At 45.6% G+C, this 15,023-nt stretch overlaps 1 protein-coding gene across 1 annotated transcript in view; it reads left to right on the forward strand.

Annotated features, from left to right (window-relative positions):
• LOC130393865 (1-phosphatidylinositol 4,5-bisphosphate phosphodiesterase gamma-1-like) overlaps window positions 1-15,023 on the forward strand; it is a 34,585-nt gene that overhangs the window by 3,448 nt on the left and 16,114 nt on the right. Inside the window, exons 2-16 of the mRNA XM_056604621.1 lie at window positions 2,771-2,920; window positions 3,293-3,386; window positions 4,325-4,372; window positions 7,945-8,029; window positions 8,750-8,830; window positions 9,004-9,038; window positions 9,450-9,522; window positions 10,616-10,711; window positions 11,067-11,185; window positions 11,375-11,460; window positions 11,583-11,703; window positions 12,331-12,499; window positions 12,958-13,077; window positions 13,209-13,316; window positions 14,039-14,223. Of these exons, the coding sequence (XP_056460596.1) occupies window positions 2,771-2,920; window positions 3,293-3,386; window positions 4,325-4,372; window positions 7,945-8,029; window positions 8,750-8,830; window positions 9,004-9,038; window positions 9,450-9,522; window positions 10,616-10,711; window positions 11,067-11,185; window positions 11,375-11,460; window positions 11,583-11,703; window positions 12,331-12,499; window positions 12,958-13,077; window positions 13,209-13,316; window positions 14,039-14,223 (1,570 nt within the window). The remainder of the gene's footprint in view (window positions 1-2,770; window positions 2,921-3,292; window positions 3,387-4,324; window positions 4,373-7,944; window positions 8,030-8,749; window positions 8,831-9,003; window positions 9,039-9,449; window positions 9,523-10,615; window positions 10,712-11,066; window positions 11,186-11,374; window positions 11,461-11,582; window positions 11,704-12,330; window positions 12,500-12,957; window positions 13,078-13,208; window positions 13,317-14,038; window positions 14,224-15,023) is intronic.

Below are 15,023 nucleotides of genomic sequence, written 5' to 3' on the forward strand. Positions count from 1 at the left end.
GTCTGACTTCCTTTTTCAGATTGAAGGAATAAGCTTACGGAAAACAAAAGCCTGTTATCTCCCGCAGGAAAAGCAACTGAGTCTGTGTGTGTGTCTGTGTGTCTTTGTGCGTGTCAGTGTGTCTGTGTATGTTAAATGAACTGTCTGAACAGTTAAGTAGGTTAGCTACTTTAAATTCCCTTGTGTGTATGTCTGTGTATGTTGGAGGGTATTTGTTTCTGTGTGCATGTGTTTGTTTGTGTGTGTGGGTGGGAGGGTGAGGTCGGGTGTAAGGGTGTGTTTGGTTTGGCAGTCGTGTGAAGATGGGGTTGTAGTATTCTAGTGTGGGCGTGTGTGTGTGTAGACAGAGTGACAGTATCGGTGCGTGTGCGCACAGGTCGGCATGTGTGTGTGAAAATGAATCCCTGATTAATGGCACCATGTAACTCCACTCCTCCCTTCCATCACTAGGGTTGGTTTGTTGAGTCATTATTTTCCTCTCCCCTCACACGTTACCACAAACACACGCATCTGACATGTTCTGATGTCCTCTGTAGCAGAACTGTCTGTTTGGAAAAACAAGATGCCAATCATCAACGCTTGTTGGTTCTGCCTCATAGGCGGTCAAAGCACAATATCAAATTCCCCACGTCCTCCCTTAGGATTAAAGGGTTTAAATGAGTTACAGTTACTTCAGAGACAGATCATTAGGAGCAGGTTGAGGTTAGACAGTGAGTACAGAGACAGGTCATTATGGAGCAGGTAGGGGTCAGACAGTGAATTTATAGACATGTCATTAAGGAACAGTGTGGGGATGGACAGTGAATACAGAGACATCTCATAAAGAAGCAGGTAGGTCTTAGAAAGTGGATACAGAGACTGGTCATTTCCAAGCAGCTCAGGGTTAAGGCCATCTTGCTCAACGATGCCTACAGGTAGGCAGTGGAAACTGGGGATCAAACCCAGTAGATTTCAGCTGGAATACCCTTTCGACCATGCTGTCGCCAAGAATATCTAGGGGCAATATCTCAATAAGATTCGAGATAGCTCCTTCAGTGCTTTAACAACATGTTGCTGGGCTGTTACCTAGCAGGTCTGCTAGCCTCTTTGTCTGTCATCCAGACTCAATGGCAGGATGTAATAAAAGTAGGAAACTAGCTTCCAAATGGTGGTTTTATGGGCGGTGTATTTTCTATTGTATTATTAATATTAAACCACCTCTATGCCAGTCTCTTGATTATTGCAGCTTGTTGTGTTCCTGTGTGGATCAGTTTAAGACCAGCCTATGAGCAGCTTGAAGCATATTGTGTGTCTGATATAACATTATGCCCTCCTCCGCGTTCTACTATTTAGTATTTACCTTGACTGTCGTTGGTTCAGGATTAATAGTCTTGACTGAGACACTCTGAAACACAAAGGCACTTTACTTTTGGGTGCTGTGCGATATATTATACGCATTTAAAAAATCCCCCAGCCTAGTACATTTATTATACATTAAAAAGATATATATATATGTATGCTATATTTTTGTTGCTATTGCTACTGCCACTGGTACCACTATTGCTACTAGTACTTCTGGTACTCGTACTACTACAACTACTTCATATCCAAGCCCAGATGATCCACTTTCTGTGGATCATGATCCACTTTCTGTGGATCATCTGGTAGACGTGGGCTGAAACTTTAAGAGCCCTTAGTCAAATAAACGCCAAGTTCAGGTTCCTGTCTGTGTGTGTGTGTGTGTGTGTGTGTGTGTGTGTGTGTGTGTGTGTGTGTGTGTGTGTGTGTGTGTGTGTGTGTGTGTGTGTGTGTGTGTGTGTGTGTGTGTGTGTGTGTGTGAGTGTGTGCAGGGGAGTGTATGCATGCATGTGTGTGTGGTTTGCGGGGACATCTGCAAAGAGAGTAAACTGGTAGTGTTTTTTCAGAGGGAGTATCTGTGGTGTGTTAGCAGGAGGCTCCGCCCCCCTGTAGGGCTTACATCACCCTCATTGGTCAGATACCCGAGCTGGCCCGGTGGCTCCTCTCCCTTCTATACTATAGATCTACTACATTTATACTATATAACTATATGTATAACGGTTTTACAGTGTGTGTGTGTGTGTGTGTGTGTGTGTGTGTGTGTGTGTGTGTGTGCACGTGGGTGCACGTGGGTGCACATGTTTCTTTCCAACTTTTATCCTCAAGAGAGAATACTGTCTTTCTGCAAACATCTGCAATTTGATTCTTTGTGTGTGTATGTGCATGTATGTGTGTTGCGCACAATATAACTACAAACTGATTTCTGTATTTTTTTAGTGCATATATGCTTTATATGAGTTCAGTTACAGTGAGTACTGGACTCCGTTTAATAAAAGTACCAAAAGTAACAGTTAGGTAAGAGTTATAATTCCTAACAGTAAATAACTGTTACAGCAACTCTGTTATAAACAGTCAGTAGCCGTAATAGTAACGAACAGTCCTTATTGGCACTTACTAACCATTATTAGTCTGGGTAAATTACATTTAGTAAATGTATATGTAACTGAAAGTCATTAAATAAATATAAGTAACAGTAATAAGCAATCAGTAACTGAAACATGTAACTGTGATAGTACCTAACATCTACTACTAATAATACAGCAACTGTCACTAACGGTGAACCACCGTAACTAACAGTACGTAAACGTAGCCGTCAATAGCAGTAAGTAATAGTAACCAAATGTAACCAATGGATGGTAGCAGGTTACTGTTACATCACCTGTAACAGCTACCGACGCTAACAGTAGCCCCCTGTGTGTCCCTGCTCCACCAGTCGAGCTGCGGGAGGTGAGGGAGCTGCGCAGGGGAAAGGGCTCCCGGGACTTTGAGCGTTACCCTGAGGAGTCCCGGCGGCTGGAGGCCTCCCACTGCTTCATCGTCCTGTACGGCTCCGAGTTCCGCCTCAAGACCCTCAGCGTGGCCGGTCAGTGTTTCTGTGTGTCTGTGTCTGTGTGTGTGTGTGTCTGTGTCTGTGTTTATATGTGTGTGTGTTTTTGTGTGTGTGTGTGTGTTTGTGTGTGTGTGTGCGTGTGTATATGCCTAGCTAAATGCCTGTGTGTGTGTGTGTGTGTGTGTGTGTGTGTGTGTGTGTGTGTGTGTGTGTGTGTGTGTGTGTGTGTGTGTGTGTGTGTGTGTGTGTGCGTACATGCCTACCTACATGCCTGTGTTTCTGTGTGTGTGCGTGTGTGTGTGTGTGTGTGTGTGTGTGTGTGTGTGTGTGTGTGTGTGTGTGTGTGTGTGTGTGTGTGTGTGTGTGTGTGTGTGTGTGTGTGTGTGTGTGTGTGTGTGTCTACAGCGTTCAGCGAGGAGGAGGTGACCATGTGGATGAGTGGTCTGAGCTGGTTGGTCAGCGACACCCAAAAAGCTCCCCTACCCCAGCTGATTGACAGGTAGGATACCCCCACCTCTAAACTAAACTCTTCTATCAACCATACCATCACAATCAGGCCCATAAAAGATGGACACCGATTTTAAACCTAAAGCCCGGCCATATTCATAGAGCGGCCATCTTGGTTTTAAATCCTAGCTGAGTGGGAGGAACTGAGGGTGGAATCCCACATTCTGTTCCCCCCACACAGCTGGTGTTTAGAACCAAGATGGCATTGCTCAAGATGTTGCAAAATCTGCTGAATTCGATCAAAGGACGACTAGACCTTGGAGCGGTGGAGAAGGGGGCGGTAGGGAGGGGCGGGTCAATATTTGTTTGCGATGGAAGATGTTTACTCCAGATGATCACCGGGAGGGCAGGGTTTGGCTCCTGGTGGAGTCAGGAGGAGGCGGAGGAGTAGAGAGAGGCTGCCAGGTTCAGTCTTTGGCGTAGAAGCACAGTGGACGTTGCTGTTTATAGGAAGGTCCGATCGGAAATGAAAATGGCCCAATTTTGTGTGTTTGTACACCAAATAAGCTGTTATTGAAGCGGATGGGATTTCACCCGTTGAACCTTCTCCAACCTCCGCTTGTTAGAGACACTGTCAGCGGAGTGTCACTGCATGGGCTTGTAGTTTAGAGACAAGCAGCTGCTGTGTGTTTCCATGTTCCACTGAACTATCTTTCTGGCCGTTCAGTAATAATTAGTTCAGTCACTAATCTGAAGGAAGTCTGATTGTCTGTCTGTATGACAACTGTGTGTCTGTCTGGCATCTGTCTGTCTGGCTGTTTGTCCAACCTATGTCTGTCTGTCCGTATCCTCTGCCTGTCCGTTTGTCAGTCTTCTCTGTCGGTTGGTCTGACTGACTGACTATCTGAACTCTGTCTGTTTCTATCTACCTGTATCAGTCTATTTGTTTGTCTGTCTGTCTATCTCTACATATGTCTGTCTTTCCAACAGGTGGCTTAGGAAACAGTTTGACGCCATAGACCGGAGCAACGAGGGCAGGTTGGTACCTCACATTACCACGGCAACAGCCAATAACACATCCCAGCCCCTGGGCGATCAGCCACTGCATGTTACCGTGCCAGCGTCCCATTGTTCTGATAGGTAACCATGTCAACAACAAAAACAACAACAGCCAATCAGAAGCTGATTGGCTGCTTATTGGAATTATCATCGATGGGCCCTGTATGGTCCCCCATAGTGAAGTACCCTGACCCCTAAACACACACACACACACACACACACACACACACACACACACACACACACACACACACACACACACACACACACACACACACACACACCACACACACACACACACACACACACACACACACACACACACACATACACACACGTGTGTTTAGGGGGAAGCAGCTCCAAAACAAACAGCCTGCCAGTGGCCGATAAGCAACAGGAAGTGATGTGATGGAGTGGGAGAGGGCTACTTCCTGTCCTCATTGAAGGGCAACGGTAGAAATTAGGGATGGCCATGGTCTCTGAGAACTTTGATCATTCACTTGTGATTTTCTTTCAATGAACCATACCTGACAAGGCTGGTGTTGTAGTGTCTACTGTCTCTAAAAAAATGGGTGACTAGAAAATAAAGGAATGAATGATTCATCAGTATAATTGTTAGCCTTAGATTTATTCCAGATAGCCTATTTAGATCACAATGTTGTCAATTTATTATTCATTAATATGTTTATCACTTAGCCAAAATGATCCCCTGTAACTGATAGGACGTCCTATCAAGTTACTGGTAGATGGATTAAGTTAATTTGAAGATATACGTGAGAGTGGGTTAAGTTAAGGTCAAGTATACGTACTAGGTTAGAGAGGGTTACATTTAGGTATCAGGTTAGAGAGGGTTAGTTTAGGTATGATGTTAGAAGTTAAGTTTAGTTTGTGGTATTAGCTAAGAGATCGCTTAGTTGAGGTATTAAGGATCAGCGGTCAGCCATTAGATTGAGTTAGCGGCCCTGAGATCTGGATAAACACTCAGGCTGTCCATCCAATGAGGACAGACGTATAGCATCTCTACAGCTCTTCTCCACCCACTGTATCCTCCTCCACTCCTCCTTCCTGCTCTTCCTCTCCTTATCCTAAACATTCTTTTTTATCCCTCACTCCCTTGTTTAGACACTGATGATTTTGCGTGTGTGTCCGTGTGTGTGTGTGTCCGTGTGTGTGTGTGTGTGTGTGTTTGTTTTTGTTAATCAGTCAACTGATTTTCCATATGTTATTTCCCTTGAGAGGAGGAAAGAGAATGTGGACTTTAAAACCCTTATTGGACGATAACATCTTACAGAGGGTGAAAAATGAGACTATGATAAACATCAACTGTTATGCTGAATCTTAACATGATGGACTGTAGTTTATGACATAATTGTAATATAAAGTGGAAAGTCTAAACCAGACGGACTGTCAGAATAGGTTAATGGTCCATATTTAAACCTTCCTGTTGTAAACAAGTACCTGCCTATCCCAGTTTAGCCCTGCTATTCAAATACTCCTTGTAGCCGGTCAGAGAGCGCACAGAGACCACAGTTCATCTTCCCTCACTGGGAGCTGCGTTCAGCGCTCCGCGACCTGCGATCTCTGGTGGGGATCGCGTTGGATCTCTCTCTCTGCTCCCCGTGCCCTATACCACGAAGCTCGCTGAACATACCCAGGCTTTCTTGGGAAAACCTGGCTCGACAGAGCCGCAACTCGCAATCAGAGTTAAATGGTACCACGAAGCTCACTTTAGATTCAATTAGTTGAACCAGGTTTTCCGCTTTAGGTTCAGTGCGCGTTCACGTGAAAGGGGCGTTTTTTGCGTCATTTTTCTCACCTTTACGATAGATCAAGCAGTCTATATGCGTAGAAGTGAAAATATTCTGCATATTGTCTGTAAAATAACTATGCCAAATGCAGAATTGTTCGCCATTAATCCAAATAGAATGATGATGATTTAAAAATGCATAAGCAACATCCATCCTGCCTTATTCTATCATTTAGGGAATTCACTTTAAATACACCCAATTTAAGAAATGTATTGCATGTTTTCGACTGCCGAGAGGTAGCGGCTCTAGCGTAATGGATTGGTATAAGACCCGAAAGCCAGCGACCGGGGTTCAATTTCGCCGGTCTATCATCATGCATTTTACCCCCATAGATGTGGTGCCAGCACGGCATTGAAAATATGGGTTCAAGTTCGAAATAAGCACAAAATTATAATTCCATAAGCTTTAGTGAATAAGTATTCCATATGCATGAGAATTAGGACTTTTTAAGCTTCACATAAATTTGCATCACTTGGGAGTCGACCCCCCCCACGCAGAAACTCAAGACTGACGCGCTACCTCCACTCTAGCACACTGTCACGGAGACGCAATGCGCAACAGTAATCATTGTCTACATAAGGTCCAAAAGGACGATCAAATAACGAACACCCTCTGATGAGAATCTGTATCTCTCATGAAGAACCCCAATTTCGTTGTTTGCACAATGACAATAAAGTCTGAAATCTGAATATCGTCAGACAATGCCAAGGGATCGGTTCTGTCCCGTAAAACCCTCTGTCTCCGGAGAGACGCCTGTACGAGAAGTGCGCCGGGGTCCACGGGAACACCAACAAATGGTGACGCCATTGTCAGAGGAGGGGCTAGGAAGCTGCGCACGCCGATTTAAGTAGCCGATCTCCGGCTAGACTAAGCCGAAAAACTGCTCCCGACCAGGTTTGGTTGCGAGCATAAGTCACCATGGTGATACAGCGACGCTAAAAGAGATCGACTTTCGTGGTACAACTAACCCAGGCTTGGAGCTCAACATACCTCGCTAACCCTCTAAGCGAGCTTCGTGGTACAGGGCCCCGGTCTGGTTCCTACTAACAACAAAGCAGGCACATAAATACAAACACTCCCTGATTGGCCTGAGTGCTGACACCTGCTCGCACTCAGGTTTAACCCCCCACAGCCAATCCGGTGCGCTCCCAACCTGCCCATACTCCCCCTGCAGGCCAGACGTTGCACGTCCCCCCACACTCCTAACCAAAGTTTCGTGGTCATAAACACAAAGACACACGTACAACATTTTGTCTGATGCTTAGTCTCCTTTGATAGGAATTGGTGCAATATCAAATGAATAATATATATATATATAATATGTATAATATAATATAAATGTAAAGCAAAAAGGATAGTCTGGTGGTTAATAGGGTGACTCCCAGCCAAAATGTTCTGGGTTTAAACCCCAATGTCCTGTCTAACTGTAGGCATCCTTCAGATGCCCCTACCTACCGTACTCCTTAATGATATGTCATACAAAACACTGTAGTCGCTCTGGATAAATGCTGCTGCTAAATGAAAAAATCATCAATAATAAAAAGGTAAAGTTGTCCAGTTTATCCCCGGGAGGTTGCTTTGTCTACTGCACCCCATCATTGTAGAGATAAGTACCTGTTATTGACTGCGTAAGCTTGCCAGCGCCCTCTGCTGGCAGGCAAAGGATTGAGGCTGGTCAGTGACATAGGGATGTTCTGAATGCCCGTAACTCTCTCCACCCCTCTCCTCCTCTTTCCCTGCCAGTATTACGGTGAAGGACGTGAAGACTCTGTTGCCTCAGATCAACTTCAGAGTGCCCAGCATGCGCTTCCTGAAGGACAAGCTGCAGGTCAGACCACGTCATGAAGCACTGAAACTATCTAACTGTTTTGCGTTTTATGCAAGCATTATGTGTTTCCCAATTCTGGCAATCCTATTCTCAGAAATCAGACCTTGGGTTAATATCTAAAGTCTGATGGCAGACGTGCTCAGATCCCAGACGTGCTCAGATCTTAACTTTAATTTGCTTACTTATTTCAACCAATCATGTTGCTGGAAGCGGGGATATGTAAGCGTGTAATTGGCCAACACAACCTCAGCCAGGAGTAGTAAACTAGACTGGCCACTGTAGAAACACACTTATTTAAATCCATTTCTGAAAACTTAATCTGAACTTTCTTCGGTAGAATATCTCGAATCACGAAACATACGGCCTTACTAAATTCTGCTGTAGCATAGAAGGACTACTGCTTGATCTGAGCTTATGGTACTCCTCACCCTGGAAGGAGTGATCTTTCTGTCCGTGTTCCTTTCGTAGGTTCCTTCCATGATAATTAGGGTAGTTTTTCCTTATCCAAAAGGTTAAAGGCCATTGTATAATGTGGCCTGTGAAGATATTTGGGTTAAAAATTAAAATTAAAATTTACTTCACTTGAGAAGAAGATAGAAGTTGGTTCTGTCCAGATGCAATGAGTAATGTCAACTAAGTTAGAGTTTATTAAAGATAAAGTGCTTTGATGCTAAGCTAATGTCAGTACTCTGTGACTCATGATTCTTCCTGTGTGGACAGGAAGTGGAGGCCAGGAGCGATCTCTCATACCCAAACTTTTCACAGCTCTACAGGACCCTGATGTTTGACGCACAAAGAAGCGTAAGTTCACCGTTTCTGCCTGAATACGTGCTGTACACGGCACACCCATATAATAACCCACGTACCATAATGTATATTTATACACATTTGTTTATGACAGCCCAATAGCCAGCATATACATAAAATATTACAAATGTGTTAACTCTTCTGACTCCTACCCTCTGTCACGGCAGATCATAGAACAGCTGGATCTGTCCTTCCCCCTGCGGTGAGTCCTGCTTCCTTGTCTCCTACTCTTCTCCTGTTTTCTCATCTCCTATTTTCTACTCATCCTCTCTTCTCATATTTAATTTTCCTCCTTTATTCCCGCCAACCCCTCCTTCTAGTTGTAAAATACCTTCTGATGATTCATACCTGATGCTTTAGTCTAATCTTGGTAATCTTTCTATAGTGCTTTAACCATTGAAGTCCTTTGTGACTGTTTCTGTGATGAAAGGCTATACAAAGAGCATTGACTCGATCCAAGGTGGTTGAAAAGTACTGAAGTGAAATCGGAGTCACAGAGACCTAGTCACAGGGCTAGTTCTAGTATTTTTGGATGTACGATACAGCAATGAAGAGATGTATATCTTCTGTTTGGATTGCAGTGGAATTAAACACTATATTCTCTGTCCCTTAGAAATGTTGACCGTCCTGAACTCTGTCAGATCTCTCTCTACGACTTCCAGAAGTTTCTCCAACTTGACCAGAAGGTACCTGCTCTCTCAGTATTTTTGTATCCATTCTTAGCCATCCCAGAATTGAATATACATTCTCAGCCATTTTGGGTAGTTTACTCCCATACTTAAAGGAGACATGTTATGGTTTTTTCCCAACAAGTAAACATAGTATATGACTTCCAGAAAACATGTTTTTGAGGCTGTTTGCTGGAAATAACATTTTCAGGCAAAATATCTTGCCTACCGTTGTTCCCCTCTGTTTCAGTCCCTTCAGAATTCATGGTTTCTGGTATCTGTAGCTTTAATACAAATGAGCTGCTGCCCATTGACCAAACAGCTGACGGGACTCAGGAGTGAACCACAGCATGAAGGAGAAGTGATTGTTGCCGTTTTGCGGACTCCTGGAGCTCTTTATCTATATAATATAATATAATATAATATGATATAATAATAATAATAGAATATAATATATAGGTATTTATATAATATTATATCTAATATTACGGCCAAAAGCTATGTGCGCCTCGGATGATATTATGATCCATAAAGACTGCGTCTAGTACTTCCACAACAAGTAAAGACTCGTAGGGTTATCTCGGCCATGATTAAGAAGAATTGGGGGAAAGGAACTTTGGCCTTGACTCTCTGAAGTCCATTTTGAACCGCGACATGGAGGAGAAAGGGATTGTACTCCGGGAGCTGAGCTGCCGGACTGCCGCCGAGCTGAACTACCGGACTGCCGCCGAGCTCCCCCCGCCGGAGCTGCCGGACTGCCGTCGAAGCTTCGGCAGCAGTACCGGAGTACACCCTCCGGAAGTACAGCTCCCGGAGTACACCGGCCGGAGTACGGCAGTCCGGCGGGGGGAGCCTGGCAGCAGTCCGGCAGCTAAGCTCCGGGAGTACAATCCCTTTCTGCTCCATGTCTCCTCCTCCGGACTTCGGCAGCTTCGGCGGTAGCTTTGGCAGCTCCAGCGGAGAAAGGGATTGCACTCCCGGAGCTGAGCTGCCGGGAGTCAATATAATTCAATATAATATAAAACAAATGAATAAGATACTATCTTAAAAATCAAACATTGCCCACCCTATGAGGCTGCCCCTGTGAGTGATACACTGTTTCTGATGGCAGGAGTCGTGGGCGTCTGATTTGGGCCGTGTCCGTGAGGTTCTACTGGCTTACCTGTTGGGTTCAGCCCAGTCCGAACCCATGTTACAACTGGACGAGGTAACACACACACACACACACACACACACACACACACACACACACACACACACACACACACACACACACACACACACACACACACACACACACACACACAAACACAATGACACATGATACTGACACACATGATACTGCTATTTTAAAAGATTTTTTTTCTGTTATTTTTCTTTCTAATCTAGTTATTCTTTTATGTTGTATTTATCTTTTAACATGTGCATTGTAGCACTTTGACGTCATTGAGTTGATGTAAAGTGCGTTATAAATAAAATGTATTATTATTATTATTATTATTATTATGATGTTAATTATTTTATTTATATTTCTGTCTAACCCGGTCTCTTTTTCTTTAAAGTTTCTGACGTTCCTGTTCTCTAAAGAAAACTCTGTGTTCGACCCCCGACCGTCTCCCGTTGCCCCGGACGACATGAAGCGACCTTTGTCTCAGTATTGGATCTCCTCCTCACACAATACGTAGGTCTCTCTCACTCTCTCTCTCTCACTCTCTCTCTCTCTCACTCTCTCTCTCTCTCTCTCTCTCTCTCTCTCTCTCTCTCTCTCTCTCTCTCTCTCTCTCTCTCTCTCTCTCTCTCTCTCTCTCTCTCTCTCTCTCTCTCTCTCTCTCTCTCTAACCCTGGCCCCTGAACCTGTTCTGGCCCCCAGGTACCTGACTGGGGACCAGTTCTCCAGCGAGTCCTCGTTGGAGGCGTACGCTCGCTGCCTGAGGATGGGCTGTCGCTGCATCGAACGTACGGAGCGACACAAACACAAGACTGGACCTCTTTGATCATATCTATCTTTATATATTTTAAACTTCATATTCAATATCTTGTTACTTGTTTTACCAAATCTTTTTGCCGGCACCCATAAGTGGACTGCTGGGACGGACCCGACGACCTGCCCATCATCTACCACGGCCACACGCTCACCTCCAAGATCAAGTTCCTGGACGTTCTCCACACCATCAAAGACCACGCCTTCGTCACCTCCGAGTAAGTCTCCTGCTCCGGCCCGGGCCAAGCTAGATCCATCCCACTACACCGTCACATCAGACCAGTGCTAGAGTCACCACTGGAACCCTACTAGAACCTTAAAGTATCAGTAATCCCTAGAACAACACTTTAACCGTAGACCATCAGTATAACCCCACTAGATCCTCAGACCATAACTTGAACATCACTAGAACCCCACTTAAAACCTAGACCCTCGCCAGATCATCGCTAAAACCCCAGAAGAACCGTAGACCATCACTAGACCATCAATAGAACCATCACTAGACCATCACTAGACCATCACTAGACCATCACTAGAACCATCATTACAACATATCTAGAACCATCACTAGACCATCAATAGAACCATCACTAGACCATCACTAGAACCATCATTAGCACATATCTAGAACCATCACTAGACCATCAATAGAACCATCACAAGACCATCAATAGAACAACCACAAGACCATCACTAGACCATCACTGGACCATCACTAAACCATCACTAGTCCATCCCTAGCACCATCATTAGAACATATCTAGAACCCTCCCTGGACTATAACTAGAACCCTCACTAGGACACACCCCTAGAACCATCAGTAGAAGCCAGCTCCGTGTGTGCAGGTACCCTGTGATCCTGTCGATCGAGGACCACTGCAGCGTGGTGCAGCAGAGGAACATGGCCACCCACTTCAAGAAGGTGTTCGGAGACCTTCTGCTCACCAAGCCGGTGGAGACCGGCGCTGACGAGCTGCCCTCGCCCTACCAGCTGCGCAGGAAGATCCTGATCAAGGTGATTATTATGGGTTGTTGTTCATCATTTCTCTTTGAGGGTGGTCATGATTTGTAAGTCCCAGTCCAAAAGGATCTGGGTTCCGTCCCCAGTGCTGGCAGCCAACCTGTAAAGGTACTTGAGCAAGATGCAACGCCCCTTTAAGCTGACTTACCATAATAAGAACCCAACTTTAACCGTAGACCACCACTTTTATCCAAAACCACCTAACGTCATTTTTTTCCCCGATGCTTGTTATTCATGAGCCAGAAGGGTGTGGAATCGTGCTCAGTGATGCCTAAAGCTAAGCATGGAAACTGAATGAAAGAAACCAAGGATCGCAAACATTAGACAATCCTGCCCCGAATGACCCATGAAAGTGCCGTTCAAAGAGTTAGAGGTCCTTCATATGTGTTCCATAGTTGTCATTGCGATAGACGTTGTTTGATTAATAAAGTTACGTCGACCGTGTGTTCCAGCACAAGAAGCTGGAGGAGGGAACGATGTACGAGGAGGTGACCTCGGCCAGCTACTCGGAGAACGACATCAGCAACTCCCTGAAGAACGGCATCCTCTACCTGCAGGATCCCATCGATCATGTGAGCACACTGGGCGTTTCTATTGATTATGCTGTGTCTCTATTGGTTGTACCGGCCCCTTAATTTGTGTGTGTGTGTGCGTGTGTGTGTGTGTGTGTGTGTGTGTGTGTGTGTGTGTGTGTGTGTTCCAGGCTTGGACACCCCACTACTTTGTTCTGACAAGTAACAAGATCTACTACTCTGAGGAGACGTCTCACTACCAGACGTCTGAGGAAGAGGAGGATGAAGATGGGAAAGAGGTACTGATGATGATGATGATGATGAAGAAGAATATGGTAAAACAGGCTATCTTGCCTCTCCAAAAATGATCAGAACATCTGAATTTGTACGTGATCGTAGGAAGGCATCAGAGGGGGATTCGGTCAGCTGGATAAGGTCAGAGGTCCATAATGTAGCCAAGTTTCGAAATGTGTGTCACTATTCTATTAATGCATCAGTGCTTTCCCTCGTGTTCCTCCGTCACAAAGTTGTTGACAATGAACTAGTCGGCGAGTGGCGACAGACAGGAAATCCACACAGACAGGAAATCCACAAAGACAATGCATTGCCTTCATTATCAAATAAAACCTTTCACACCCAAGTGTTCCAACCAAGGTTATCTATGGTTCATCAATCACTGGTGGTCGTGGTGATGCATCGTGTGGCAGGAAACTTGATGGAGGCAAATATTCCCATTCTCATCTCCCCTTTCTTCACTTTTCCCTGCCTCCTCTCCCCTCTCCACCCTCTTTCCCATCCTTCTCTCTCCTAATCTCTCTCACCGTCTTCTCCCCCTCCACTCTCCTCTCCTTCTCCTCTTCTCTCTCACCTCTTACCCCCCCCCCCCCCCCCACCTCCACTTCTTCTCTCTCTGATATCCACTTTCTCCCCCACCCACTCTCTCCCCGCTCCCTCCACCCGTCTCCTCCCCCTCCCTCCCTCTCCCTCTCCCTCTGCTCCTCCTCTTCCACGGCTCCTCCAGGAGTGCAACAACAACGACCAGCCTGGGGTTGAGCGCTGGTTCCACGGGAAGCTGGGTGGCGGTCGCGACGGCCGCCAGGTGGCCGAGAAGCTCCTGCAGGAGTACTGTGAGGGCGGGGCCAAGGACGGCACCTTCCTGGTCCGGGAGAGCGAGACGTTCGTAGGAGACTACACCCTTTCCTTCTGGTCAGTGGCGCTGGAACAGGAACACTTCAGTGCTTGATGTTTCCCTATTTTCTCTGTTCTGGTGTTTCAAACCTGTGGGGATATACTTTTATCCAAAGCAACTTTTATCTTTAGCCACTTTTAGTCAATTCAGAAGCCAGATCCATGTCATTAGCAAGCAGGTCGAGGTTAGGCATCTGGCTCCAGTAGGCCAACCGGTTGAAAGGGGAGATCTAACTCAGATCCTGCTGGAAGTCAGAACACCCTACACTACTCAAACTCAGATGCTCTCTGTTATTCTCTTGTCTTGTTAACTTTTTTTTCTAATGTTTTCTTATTTAATGGGGTGCAGCAAAACTCAAATCCTTCTAAATAACCTCCACCACCTCTCTCTCTCTATCTGTCTCTCTGTCTGTCTCTCTCTTTGTCTGTCTGTCTCTCTCCCTCTGTATCTGTCTCTCTGTCTCTCTCTGTGTCTGTCTTTCTCTCTCTCTCTTTGTGTCTGTCTGTCTCTCTCTCTCTTTGTGTCTGTCTGTCTCTCTCTCTCTCTCCCTCCCTCTGTGTCTGTCTCTCTGTCTCTCCCTCTGTGTGTTTCTGTGTCTCTCTCTCTCTCTCTCTGTGTCTGTCTCTCCCTCTGTGTGTTTCTGTGTCTCGCTCTCTCTCTCTTTGTCTGTCTCTCTGTCTCTCCCTCTGTGTGTTTCTGTGTCTGTGTCTCACCCTCTGTCTGTCTCTCTCTCTCTCTCTCTCTCTCTCTCTCTCTCTCTCTCTCTCTCTCTCTCTCTCTCTCTCTCTCTCTCTCTCTCTGTGTGTCTGTCTCTCTG

The sequence above is a fragment of the Gadus chalcogrammus genome, chromosome 12 (genome assembly GCF_026213295.1).
Source record: "Gadus chalcogrammus isolate NIFS_2021 chromosome 12, NIFS_Gcha_1.0, whole genome shotgun sequence".
Taxonomy (NCBI): Eukaryota; Metazoa; Chordata; class Actinopteri; order Gadiformes; family Gadidae; genus Gadus; species Gadus chalcogrammus.